At 32.0% G+C, this 14,718-nt stretch overlaps 1 protein-coding gene across 2 annotated transcripts in view; it reads right to left on the bottom strand.

Moving 5' to 3' along the window:
• Positions 1–486: 486 nt before the first annotated feature.
• The window catches only part of LOC127726948 (helicase ARIP4-like), a 36,479-nt gene continuing 22,247 nt past the window's right edge, over positions 487–14,718 (bottom strand). For both annotated transcript variants that reach the window (XM_052234320.1, XM_052234321.1), the window contains exons 14-20: positions 13,388–13,487; positions 12,748–12,953; positions 12,114–12,187; positions 10,961–11,056; positions 9,887–10,074; positions 8,991–9,382; positions 487–5,797 (exon numbers count right to left, since the gene is read on the bottom strand). In XM_052234320.1, coding sequence (XP_052090280.1) covers positions 4,431–5,797; positions 8,991–9,382; positions 9,887–10,074; positions 10,961–11,056; positions 12,114–12,187; positions 12,748–12,953; positions 13,388–13,487 — 2,423 coding nt within the window. In that variant the 3' untranslated portion in view covers positions 487–4,430. The remainder of the gene's footprint in view (positions 5,798–8,990; positions 9,383–9,886; positions 10,075–10,960; positions 11,057–12,113; positions 12,188–12,747; positions 12,954–13,387; positions 13,488–14,718) is intronic.

Here is a 14,718-nt window from a genome sequence, read left to right as displayed (position 1 = left end):
ATAGAACGCTTGAGATGAGACAACTATCCATCAGAGAACATGACAAATACATCATCTATAGAACGCTTGAAATGAGACAACTATCCATCAGAGAACATGACAAATACATCATCTATAGAACGCTTGAAATGAGACAACTATCCATCAGAGAACATGTCAAATACAATGAAGCAGAAGTAATCAAAGGGATATTTAAATTGATGATAAACTAACAAAACCATGGCAAAAACCAAAACTTTCAACATTAAATTGAGACTATCAGCAGAGCAGATGAAACATTTCAGCTTTTCTATTTGTCACTTGTTTTTAGGAAGAAGTACTTTGCTTAAATCAAAGGATTGTGATAGCTGCTGCCAACAATTGGTGTCTGTAAACATCTCTCCCAAGTCCACTGGGCTGATTGAAATCGAACATACTTGTAGCTTAAAAGCGTGGTTGAAGCAGAGACAATATTGAAGTTTTCAAAGGTCCAGGCAATATACAGAATATCTTTATAACATTTATTGTAAAGTAAAGTTCTTAAACAATATACAATGTACTAAATTCTAAGAAATTCAACCTATTTTGTCTACACATTTTATTTTATCAAATGCATTATTGAACATTCACTGTAAATACAATCAACAGAATGTTTAAGTGGAGCTTGAACAATATTTTTTTTTTTCATTTTAAAGTGAAATGTTTGGAGTTGAATGTACATTTTTTGGTTATGAAACTTCTGTCTTTGAATGTATCAGCACTATAATATTTCTGTGACTTGTTCTGATAAAAAATACTTAGCGATAAGAAGTAAATTTTGAAGGAACAAGATCTCCATATGAAGTAAAATTTACATGTATTATTTTAAGCCTTACAACAGGAAATTTTCAATTTTTTCATTCATATTTCCCTGAAGTTCATTTTTTCATTTTAATTTCCCAGCCATAAAAAAAGGTACACAATTTGTTGAATGTTTACATTGATTAAAATACGAGCTTGGATGAAACATGTTAAAAGTATAAGTTTCAAGGAATGCTTAAATGTCAGCTAGAAATCAAACATAAACATTTATCAATGTTATTCACTAAAACCCTCAGCACGTCTTTAAATAATTATAAAATTAAGTAGATGTGGTATAATTGCCAATGAAACAATTATCCAACCGAGTCCAAATGATTTAGATTTAAGGGATATATAGGTCACTGTGCATCCTTCAACAATGAGCAAAACCCATATCATTTAATCAGCTATAAATGGGTGTAACATGAGGAAATGTGAAAAGGTTCAAAGAAAAAACCAAGGGACTGATTTATGATTAAACAATCAAGGAAAAAACAAATGTGACAGACAGCAACCAATGACAACCACTGAATTACAGGCTCGTGACTTGGTTGTTTATAAAATAAAGAATAAAACCGCAAATTTACCCTCATTAAAATTGACTTTTTCAATAAATTAAGTCCTGTTTCTAAAAAATTAACAATAATTTTCCTAGTAAAATTTTTCTTACTTTAATTTCTCCAATAATCTGGAGAGAGTCAGAGAGACAGAAGTACCACTTTGAATATTACATTATCATACCAATATATCATTAATTTTTGTACCTCAATTTTATGTTAATTTATATGGATAACTACTATCATATAAGTACTTTCCTTGCAAGTGATAAATTCTTTGTAATTGTTGCTGGTGCTGTAAACAACTGACAGCTATTGTAATCAAAATTGGTCAGGTTGAATTCTGGAAAATTTATGGTTTAATAAAAAAAAAAGGTGTTTCATCTTAACAGTTTAAATTTTCAATAGCTGTTTATTTTTCAACAGCTCCTATTATCTTATCAGAAATGATAATATGCAAAAAATATGCGTCATGCTATATCAATTTGCTAAAAATAAATTTGACCATCATACATGTTATGAGAATATATTCCTCAATCAAGTATAAAATTCATTTCATAGTATTCTAAGACATGCAATACAACATTCATATCAAGACAAAAATATTAACAACATGTAAAAATATGTAAAAAAAGTGTAATCACATAACATAATGTAGGTCAAGGTTCAATGACACATAAATCTATTGTTTCTGGAAATACAGACAGCTATGACGAGATTTTCATCTCCTGTATGTTGGCGTACTATGAAGTCATTATTCCAGTGATTCAATATTGTTGATGACATAAAATAAAGTTGTTGGCTTTTGGTATACCATGTATAAACAAATAACATGTTTTTTTATGCAGATTAACATTCATACACAATGTATTTTATAACATTCATACACAATGTATTTTATTATAACATTCATACACAATGTATTTTATTATAACATTCATACACAATGTATTTTATTATAACATTCATACACAATGTATTTTATTATAACATTCATACACAATGTATTTTATTATAACATTCATACACAATGTATTTTATTATTACTACTACATCTAATTGGATACAATATTTCTCCTTTGAGAAAGATAAATCTGGTAATTATTCTACCCAGTGATAAAAATTATCATACCACACAGTGGCATAATTTGTTTCATGACTTTTCAGACATTGACTTTTTCATGGGAAAGGAAAAAATCTGTGAAGAGTTAGGAAATACATATAATTTACATATGAATTACATATGGCACATGGAAATATTTGAAGATCACTGTCTTACGGAACCATGTCATCTTCATATTATTGAATACTAGGGCATACAAGATAGTGACAATAGAAATCATGTACCCTGTTCATAATACATTATTTTGTTATATTTAATTACTATCTTTGGTAAAGTACTAGAAATACATTGTAAGTGTTAGAAAAATGATTTTTATAATGTGATTAGCAGTTTCAACATTTCAGTCTGTTAGCTTTTATCTGCTTTTTACCACCTCACAGTATATCATGATCATATGAAGCCTGATACAACATTTCAGGAAGCTCTTATTTGTAGTTCCTGAGAAAAATATGACGGAAATTTCATGGGACAGATTGACAGACTGGTAAAACAACTTACCCCCTCCTTCAGAGCAGGGTTAAATTACTGCTGCATTAAATTATAATATTCATAATATTACACATACTTGCACAACAACATTTTACAAAATCTGTATATTATAAATTATTGTTTCAACACCCAGAAAGGTAGTATGTAAAACTGGTTTAATAACCCCACAAAGTTTTGTGTCTGTACCAAAGATAACGAACTATTACCAGATCAATAAAACTCCCCTTTAACTCTATATAAGTTAAGGTTACTTCTTATACAAGATATAAGTTAAGGTTACTTCTTAAACAAGATAACTGTGGAAAAAATGAAATTTGAATGATTTCCTTTCATACAAATGATTTTAAGTGTTTTGATTTAGTGATACTGTTAACCTATGCATAGTAAATAAATTCTTTATAAAGTAAATTGTTTAATCTTTGTAAAAGTTTTCTTTTGGCACTATCAAAAACCAAAATACAATAGTGAAAAACCTAAAGGCCATACTAAAATATTTTGCTGTTTTTAGAATTTGTTTTGCTTTTAAAAAAAAATAAGTGAAAGTATTCATGGTATTTTCTAAAAAAAAATGATTCTGTACCAGAAACTCAAAATGCAATAATAAAATTAGATTTCATTTTAGGAAACAATCAATCAAATTCTTAATATTTCTGAACTTTATTTATTTATTGCAATGTGGTTAAAAAATTGAAAGCACAAAAAAGAGAGCTTTTATTGTATTTTTTAGACGAATTTTCAAATTTTTCATCTCAAAATTTTAAGAGCATGCAAATATGAAGAACAAAAAACCAATTTGGTATGGCTTAAACCCATATTTGCATTTATATCAAGCACTGATTTTTTTCTTATCAATTGGTTTGTCAAGTTTATGTGTATATTGAGCATACAAGCTATAGTTGATAGTAAATAGTTATAAACACTACAAAAACAAGCATCGTGCTCATAAAATGAGACTTGCTGCAGTTGTAATACAAATACATTTTCATTTCATTTACAATCAAATACTTTTAAAATGGAATAACATATTCCCATTTTCTTGGAACTATTTTTTTAATTTTATTCTACAAAGTCCTGTGCCCTTGAAATTGTTTGTTATAACTTCTGTTTAACTTTATATAAAACTGACGAAAAATCAAATTTTAAATTTCTGTCCTAGAGTTGCTATAGAACATTTCTTATCTTTTCAAGAGAATCTAGCATTTTCTTTTGTAGGTATTATAGTAGTATACAGTGTTTCTTGTTTAAAATTAGTTGACCACTTTTTTTAAATTTTGATTGCAGAGTCTGAATAATATGATAGAAAAAACCCAATATCATTGGCTGTGTAATGATAAATAGAAAATGATAAATGATCTGACACTGTGCAAATTGAGATCTAAAAAAACATTTACATAAAATATCAAAAATGTCTAATATATAAAGATCAACACATAAAATAGTATTCAAGTGGTTTTGTCCAGGGTTTGCTGTTGTTGTTGTTGACCCACATTAGCACTGTTAGGTGGTGGCATCATGCCACCTTGATGTCCGTACGGGGGTGGCATACCCATTGCCATGTACGGATTGGGCATTCCTCCCATCATGTATGGTGCTGGCATTGGAAAGGAATAGGGGCTGAATGGAAATCCCATTATGGGACTGGATCCCATCTGGGACATACTTTGTATAGGAGACATGTAATCACTTTGTGTTGTGTTGGTAACAGATCCATTGTTAGTTGAGGTCGGCTGTGACTGATGGGAATTCTGGGGGAATAATACTGGATATGGCGTGTACATAGGATTGTATCCCATCTGTGGCGAACCTTGGTTAAATCCAGACATCGGATTAAACATATGAGGCATAGGATTATTGTGTTGTGGATAATTGCTTCTCGTGTTTGGAGCGATCCGTGGATACCGTGACATGAAAGAGTCCATATTGTCATTACCCTCCTCGTGATATTTGTCACTGTCTTCTCGAAGGTCTATATGACCCATGTTTGATGATATTGATGCTGATGAGTCTACTCTACTCATTGACTGATTGGCGTCCTGTCTTGACGGCTGATATGGAGTAATTTCTGACATGTCAAACAATGATTCCAAGAATCCTTGTTGACGATCAACTCTTTGGTTATCAAATTCGAAGATTTGACTGTTACTATTGCTATTGTCTGATTGATCAAATGTTCCTATGTCTGATCCAAACTGACTGTCATTATTGTCAAACTGAACCTGTCCTTCATCGGCAGAACTCATCTGACTACTAGAACTATTCTGTCTCTCTATACCTACGACACTATTGTTTTCAGTACTTGATTCTGTTTGGCTTTCCAGTCCCGTTTGACTGTTTGATTGAGGCAGGCCCTTAACAACCAAGTTATTAGACCCTGATAAGCTGTCAATTCCCATTTGACTATTTGTCCTGGCTAGCATTTCTATACTATCTAATCCACCAATAATTGGCTCACTGCCAGATTTAGTCAAAGTGTCCTTTTCATTGTCTAATGAAAGCATACTGCCAATTGCAGCAACACTAGCAGATCTAGGATCAATATCCATTTCTGTAGGAATATTTACAGAAGAGTCTATGTCTGTTCCAGAGTTTTTCAATATGTTCAGATCCATCATACTACTTGGTCCACTTTTGTTCAATTCAGATTTTATTTCAGAATTTAAATTCATTTTAATTTTCGCATCAACTTTACTTTTTGATTGATTTGGTTTAATAGCCCTTGGTTGTCGTGAAGTTGGTTTCCTGTTGATGACAGCCGAACCAGTCTTGGGGTATACTATAATTGGCTGTGCTGTTCCAATCTTTGGTGCCACTGTAAAAAGAATAAATATAATTTATTAAGTATAAATAATTACGTTAATTTTTTGATAACTGTAAGGACAAAGAGGCTTTGTCTTCACCACACATGTTTTATTACCTTCCAATCACCTGATTAAATCACCACACATGTTTTATTAACCTTCAAATCATCTGATCAAAGACAGTCATTCTGTATGTGCCTGTCCCAAGTCAGGAGCCTGTAATTCAGTGGTTTTCGTTTGTTGCTGTGTTACATATTTGTTTTTCGTTCATTATTTTATACATAAATTAGGCTGTTAGTTTTCTCGTTTGAATTGTTTTACATTTGTCATTTCAGGGCCTTTTATAGCTGACAATGCGGTATGGGCTTTGCTCATTGTTGATGGCCGTACGGTGACCTATAGTTTTTAATTTCTGTGTCATTTGGTCTCTTGTGAAGAGTTGTCTCATTGGCAATCATACCACATCTTCTTTTTTTAAATTAAAATCAATACTTGACTGCAACACCCAAAAACAGGTGTCAGATGTTTTTAATTCAGTGGTTGTCATTGTTCATGTCGGTCATATTTGTTTTTTTCGTAAATTATTGTGTTATGAATTAAGGCGTTGGTATTCTCGTTTGAATTGTTTCCACCTTTTCATGTCAGGGCCTTTTACGGTATGGGTGTTTCTCATTGTTGAAGGCCCTACTGTTGTCTATAATTTCTTACATCCACTTCATTTGAACTCAATGGCAATCATACCACATCTCCTTATTTTCCTATAAAAATGTCACTTGGGAGAAATAAAACTAGAGGCTCTCAAGAGCCTGTGTCGCTCACCTGTATTTACTGATGCTTTGGGAATCATGTAAAATAAGGTTAAAATCATAATTAATAGTATTAGATATTAGATATTATAATGATATCTAAGATCATAACAAAAAACTGCAAAATTTTTGTAAAATTACTAACTCAGGGGCAGCAACCCAACAACGGGTCAGAGATATAAACCAATAAACTGCTTCGCTGAGCGCAGCTAGATACGCCCTTAGAGGTCCAACCCTGAACAGTTGGGGCAAAAATGTACACAATATTCAAGCTTGATTCAGGTCTGAATTTGGATTGTAATAAAATATTTGACATATTGTAGGTTTCTGAATAAATGTAGTCAAAGAACTTGAAATTGGTTATATGAATTGAATTTATATTCAATTAAAGATTTCTTGCTGTTGGGCAATACTTAGTAAATCTGTTGTCAGACTATAAACAAATAAAGTTCAATTAATTCTCAATGTCATATTAGAAATTTATGAAAATAAAAAGGGAGCTTACATCAATAGATATAAATTATTCACCAAAGTTTCATGAGAATTGGTGACAGCATTTTTGAGTTATTGTCCGAAAACTGGAAAATCACCCCTTTTTTTAATGAATAAAACCCCATAACTCAGAAATGTAAAATGTAAAATTTATAAAATTCTAAAGGAGCTTACATCAATACATACAAACAATTCACCAAAGTTTCATAAGAATTGCTGAAAGCATTTTTGAGTTTTTGTCCGAAAACTGGAAAATCCCCCCTTTTTTTATGTATAAAACCCTGTAACTCGGAAACGTAAAATCTTATAAATTTATAAAAATCGAAAGGGAGCTCATGTCAATAGATATAAACAATTCACCACAATTTCTTGCAAGTTGGTGAAAGCATTCTTGACTTATTGTCCGAAAACTGGAAAATCCCCCTTTTTTTAATGAATAAAACCCCATAACTCGGAAACGTAAAATCTAAATTTTATAAAAAACGAAAGGGAGCTCACGTCAATAGATATAAACAATTATCAAAAGTTTTATGCAAATTGGTTAAAGCATTTTTGAGTTAATGTCCGACATGTTGACGACGGACAGACGGATGGACGGACAGAGGTATACCATAATACGTCCCGTAAACGGACGTATAAAAACTGCATTATACCCCTATGTTCTATTTTTAACCAAGTCAGCCATGATGGTTGGAAGGCGGGGTCATCGGACAAATTTTTTAAACTAGATACCCTAATAATGATTATGGTCACATATGGTTAAATTTGTCTCAGTAGTTTCAGAGAAGAAGATTTTTGTAAAAGATTACAAAAATTTACAAAAAATTGTTAAAAATTTACTATTAAGGGCAATAACTCCTAAAGGGGTCGACTGACAATTTTGGTCATGACAACGTATTTGTAGATCTTACTTTGCTGAACATTATTGCTGTTTACAGTTTATCTCTATTTATAATAATATTCAAGATAATAACCAAAAACTGCAAAATTTCCTTAAAATTACCAATTCAGAGGCAGCAACCCAACAACAGGTTGTCAGATTTGTCTGAAAATTTCAGGGCAGATAGATCTTGACCTGATAATCAGTTTTACCCTGTGTCAGATTTACTCTAAATGCTTTGGTTTCAGAGATATAAGCCAAAATCTACGCTTTGGTTTCAGAGATATAAGCCAAAATCTACAATTTACCCCTATGTTCTATTTTTAGCCATGGCGGCCATCTTGGTTGGTAGGCGGGGTCATCGGACACATTTTTTAAACTATATACCCTATTGATGATTGTGGCCAAGTTTGGTTAAATTTGGCCCAGTGGTTTCAGAGGAGAAGATTTTTGTAAAAAGCTAACGATGATGGACGACGAGGATGGACAACGGACGCCAAGTGATGAGAAAAGCTTCGGGCCAGGTGAGCTAAAAATTGTTATAAGCCTGATTTCTTTATTATACCTGCAATTTAACATTGTTTTGATCACCTTGGGACTGGGGATTTTAAATATATTTGTCGTAAGACATTGTTATAAATGAATACTACTGTACATGTATGTAAATATTCTGGTGATACTGAACAGAAAATAATCATCAATGACTGTACATGTATGTAAATATTCTGGTGATACTGAACAGAAAATAATCATCAATGACTGTACATGTATGTAAATATTCTGGTGATTCTGAACAGAACATAATCATCAATGACTGTACATGTATGTAAATATTCTGGTGATACTGAACAGAACATAATCATCAATGACTGTACATGTATGTAAATATTCTGATGATACTGAACAGAAAATAATCATCAATGACTGTACATGTATGTAAATATTCTGGTGATACTGAACAGAAAATAATCATCAATGAATACTGTTTTTTGGTTGTTGGAAAGACATTAAAACACCAAACTATACCTGTTGCTGTGGAGTTTTTGATAGTAACAGTAGTTACAGATGAGGTTGATGCAGTAGATATACCGCTAAGTAGTGGAGTCTTTGCTCTGACAGCAAATATCTTTCCTTCCTTTGTTCGTATATAAACTCCTTTTGGTGTCTTGATAACAAAAACTTGCTGTCCTGCAGGTATCTTGTTTACCAAAGTACCACCGCTGGCAGTTACACCTGATTGGGTGTTGGTAGTGGTCCCTGGCAACGTAATGTCTGTTGTAGTTACTATTTTGTGGACAGTAACACCAGGTTTTGTTTGAGGTATAATAGAAACTCCATCTTTTGGTTTCATAGGAACAGGTGTAGTCATCATTGGTTTTACACTAGCTACTGGCCGATTGAATGGTGTTGGCTGATTCCTGTAAAAAATGGACAAAACATGTAAAAATTTAAGACCCTTAAATGAGCAAGCTCTCATAAGCCAATTATATAAAAGGGAAGAGCTTATAAAATTAAAGACCTAATTGGAAATTCTTTTATCTAAAAGTTGATCTAATTCAAATCTGCTTCGTGATCATGTGCCTGTTTTTTTAAAGTCAGAAACCTTTTGAGTGGTTGTCATGTAAAACTGTGAAATAATGTTTTTTTAACTACATATTGAATGCATTAATAATTTGTGTCATTATCCCATTTTCAATAAAAAAAAGGGAATTACTAATAAATATTACCTTATTGTTTCCAGGTTTTTGTACACAATAGAAGTTTATGTACTAATTATATCTGTGTGTCAACTCTTTGCTTGAAATAGGTGTATTTCTAATTCCCAGATTTTTTCAATGATGGTCTTTCAAAAAGAAACCCTAAAAATAAGGGCAAACTGAACAGTATTTAATACAATGATAATTAAGGAAGTAAACAATTACCATGGTGGGTGATGTGTAGGTCTAGGAACTCCTCCTGCCTTAGGATAGAAGGCAGCATAGGAGGGTCTGGAGTAAGTCAAGTTCAGCTTCTTCTCCATTACATAACTCTGTTTGGCTAGTCTCTTCTCCTTCTTACTTAATCTCAGCTCTTTCTTGTCTATCAGCAGTGATTCATGGGTAAATGGCTTCTGAAAGAAAAAAAAACCAACAAGATTTATATGCTGTAGCCAAATGTCCCCCACAGCTATGTTCTGTGCGATAGTCACAAGGTGTCAAAACAATTTTATTCTAAAGCATGAAAGCTTTCTGTCTGACAGTCTCTGAGTGTAGTTGTGATTTGTAAGAAGTGGCATTTTGTGACAGATCTGGGGAAAAGAGGCTGCAAGAGTGCCTGATGCATTGAAATTTTTACACTTTGTTTTTTCTATTCCATCTCACACTTTTTCCATAAAAAAAGAACAAAACTACCAGTTAAGGATATATATAGATTGTGAAGCTTATCATTATTTTTTTCTTTCTCATTACTCTAACTAAAATGCAGGAATTGATTTCTAACTTTCAAAATTTGAACTTTGCGTCTATGGCATTTATTATAATTCACATTGTAATCAGCAAGAAAGAGCATTGTCCATCATTAGATGTTTAATTCTCATTAATGTTTACCCCATATCACCAAATTATTGGTCACAATACAATTTACCTTAATCAACCAATGACCCTGTCTTTTAACAATATAATTTACCTTAGTTAACCAATGACCCTGTCTTCTGAGAACATTATTTAATGCTTGATCTCCATAGTTACAGTTACTAGAATATAATTTACCTTAGTTAACCAATGACCCTGTCTTCTGAGAACATTATTTAATGCTTGATCTCCATAGTTACAGTTACTAGAATATAATTTACCTTAGTTAACCAATGACCCTGTCTTCTGAGAACATTATTTAATGCTTGATCTCCATAGTTACAGTTACTAGAATATAATTTTCCTTAGTTAACCAATGACCCTGTCTTCTGAGGACATTATTCAATGTTTGATCTCCATAGTTACAGTTACTAGAATATAATTTACCTTAGTTAACCAATGACCCTGTCTTCTGAGGACATTATTAAATGCTTGATCCCCATAGTTACAGTCAGAAAAATCTAAAGGATCCGTCTCTACATCCTGAAATAATAAATAGTCAGCATTAAGGTAGATGGGGTGTCTAAATTATAATCCATAGAACTTTTTAATAATTTGCCAAAATGTAATTTATGTCATGCTTTTTTGAAAAAAATAATAAAAAGAATGGGTCACAGGGCTTATTTTCACGCTACAGGTTGTGCAAAATTGACAGATTTTGTATAGATTATGCATGGAAAACACAATTTTCTGCCATAAAACGAAAACTACACCATAGAATTTTGAGATAAAATATGAGAAGATAGCTCTAATATTATACTTTCAGATAACAAAAAGACAAAATGGGGTCACAGGACCCGTTTTCTTGCTACATAATAAAATAGGTAAATTCCTAACACATTCTATTGTAAAAGTAAATTTATCTGAATTATCTGCCCTTACATTTGAGTTGCCTCCCCTTATGTGGCAAAGTTAGAAAAAATTGAATCAAACAAAAGTATTCTGTTTTTTGTAAAATACAACCATAAATATAATAAAGCATGTCATTTTCTATATTAAAATGAAAATTCTTACACATGAATTACCCACTACTCTCAAAATTTGCACATTTTATTAAAGATCTAGACCGATTATTTTCTGGTATTTCAAAATCCAAGATGGAGGAAGACACCCTATCTACCTTAAAGAAGTCACATAAACTAAATTATGATTTCTAACAATTCTGGTATATAATGTATATTTATCTTGTTTTGAATAAATCTATCTATATAGAGAAAAAAGAGCTAATGGTTTCCGTTTCATATTTAACTAGTTTTGTATTTTTACTGATTAAGGGGAGGTAGTCCAAGAATATTTCAAGTTTGTCTAGATGTGAATAAGGCATGCATTACTTGTTCTTCTTTCATGGCATTAATTTCTTCCATTATTGACTTATTCTTTTTCTACAATGCTTTGTTTAAAATTAGCCATTTTTACATGGATATATGCATAGAAATCAAAGCTTTAATTGTCTAGGAATCTTGTTATTTTGGAACTCACTAGCAAACTTCATTAAAATAAGTGTTATATTATATTATCCAAACTACTTTTAACAACATACTTCATAATGGAGTAAATTATCTACATGTCTCTTGGAGAAATTATTCTGTGGCTGTAATTCATCAACTACTCGATCTGAAATACACAACAACAGTTACCATATTTACATTTCTAATTCATAATTATAGAAATATAACTAATAATGTGTCTGAGATATGATGGAACAGTGGCTAATCAGTAATAGCTAGATGACAGCAGTGTTTTGTACTGGTAAAATAAGAGTACTATATTTTTAACAGTTAAAAACCTTTTGTTGTGAAATTACATTCTTATGCCTATTTAGCAACAATTGATTCTGTATGCTCACATTCATATTTCCACTTGTTATCAAGAAAAAAAAGTCACCATGTTTTTAAGATTTTCTTTGTCTACCTGCATGTCATATACTAATGTAAATGATTGGTTTCAGCACTCTTAGCTATTTCATGGTGACAATTTTTTAATTGTTTGAGGAAACCAGAGTACCTGGAAAGAAGCACCAACCTTCGGCATGGCAAGGTGCATCGACTCATCTTAATTGACAATTATTGCGAGATTTCCAGAGTGGATGCACCTTGACATGAGTGGGATTTGATCTCACAACCTTTATCAATGTAAGAGATGTCATATATAAATGTAAGAGGTTTTTTTTATACCTGACATTCCCTGCTTATTGACTTGTCTGTCGTAGATCTTCTTTTCCATAGTATTATCTGTCACCAGTCTGTATATGTAACTTGGCTTGACCTGTCCAAATCTGTACACACGACATACAGCTTGACAATCGTGACAAGGATTCCAAGAGGCATCCATTACAACAACTCTGTTTGCTCCTATCAAGTTTATACCAAGAGAACCAGCTCTGGGAAATAGAATTATATACTAAAATACTATATACTAAATCCTACAAATGTGTATTACAGTATAATGTGACTGTTGTTTAAAACTAGGCAAATAACTTAGTAAGGGGCATTTACATAACTTGAATATGTTGAACATAAAGTTACACTAGAACTTAATTGTTATTTATTTTGTCATAAATCAGGCTTTGATTTTCTCATTTGAATTGTTTCAGATATTGTAATGTCATGGCCTTTTATAGCTCACCATATGTTATGGGTTTTGCTCATTGTTGAAGATCACCATGTGATGCTTACATCAACGTCTCTGGTAAATAGTTGTCTCTCTGGCAATCATACTACATATCCCTGTTTATATACTCATCATGATTTAGTGGTTTAATACTTTCTCTTATATCAAATCTACAATGATATTTTACTACTGAATTATCTTTACCTTGTTGAAAGTAGAAACAGCCAGACTCTGTTGTTATCAGGGGCATTAAACTGACCAATCAGCTTCTCTCTTTCTTGTGCTAAGGTACTACCATCAAGTCCTGTAAAAATAGTTGATTGGTTTATGAGTTTGTTTTCATTGATTTCAGCACTGTGAGAGTGCTTCCATCTACAAATTGTGAACTGTGAGAACTTGATGATAAATTGATTCCTACACAAATCAATTGTCATTTCAAATAATGTGGATTATTGCATTACGTCTTACCTGTTATTACATGAGGGCATGTCACTTTGAGAGTTAGTGTTGACAAAAGATTGATCTCAATTTATGGTTCAATTATCACAAATAAATTTATTTGATTGGTAGAACAATTATTAAATGTCCTTTGACAGACATAATTTCTTCTGCATTGATATTCTGTGCAAATTTACTCTGGGGATTGCACAAGATCGTGTCTTCCAGCACAGTTCATGTCATTGCTCCATGAAATCTATTTCTAAATACAGTCCCCAAAATAAGAGTGTAGGACAGCATGATTTTATTTCAGTAGGTAAATACTTTAAACTTTACAGACACCATCCTGATTTGGTTGACCGTTATGGAATATCTGTGTGACAGATGACCACAGATATATTCCCACTGTCTTAGCCACAATCCCATCCTTTTTCCTTGATTGTGACATTACTGAATGAAGATTTTTACAGAATTTGCACTTGCCATGAGTATCACGACATTTGCCACATGTAAAACAGGATCTGCCTACCCAACTGAAGCACCTAAGTTTCAGGAGATTGGATGCAACATGCAGACAATAAAGCTCTTTCCAGGTGATCTTTGACCTTGATGTTTAAAAATATTCATATTTTCATTATAAGGTGAACTGCACCTACTTTACTGAACATGGGAAGAAATCATTTTTTTTCAAAACATTATCTGGTGAACCTGACTTATGTTTTTCATCTATGAGCTACTTCTTAAATTGAACTCCTGATTGGGAACCATAGTTAAAGGAACATTGAATATATAACCTCTACTATGCCTACAATATGTTATGGACAAACAACTGATGACTGTATCTGTGAAATTCCTTGTTTTTGCTATGTTACGATATCAATAATACAATTAGGGAATATCATAAAAAGTAGCTAATCCTGCAAGAAGATTTATCTTCTCTTTAAAAATCAACACCAAGAAAAGAAAAGTGTTTGCTAAATCACAGCTAAATAGACTGTCAAATGAAAAAACACAACATTTTAGTCAAAACAGATCACTTAATTACACACATTTATACATACCGGTAAGTTGATTATATAACATGAATACTCACTGAA

Source organism: Mytilus californianus, unplaced genomic scaffold (assembly GCF_021869535.1).
Source record: "Mytilus californianus isolate M0D057914Y unplaced genomic scaffold, xbMytCali1.0.p SCAF_19, whole genome shotgun sequence".
Lineage (NCBI taxonomy): Eukaryota > Metazoa > Mollusca > Bivalvia > Mytilida > Mytilidae > Mytilus > Mytilus californianus.
This window is presented reverse-complemented; position numbering and strand designations above follow the sequence as displayed.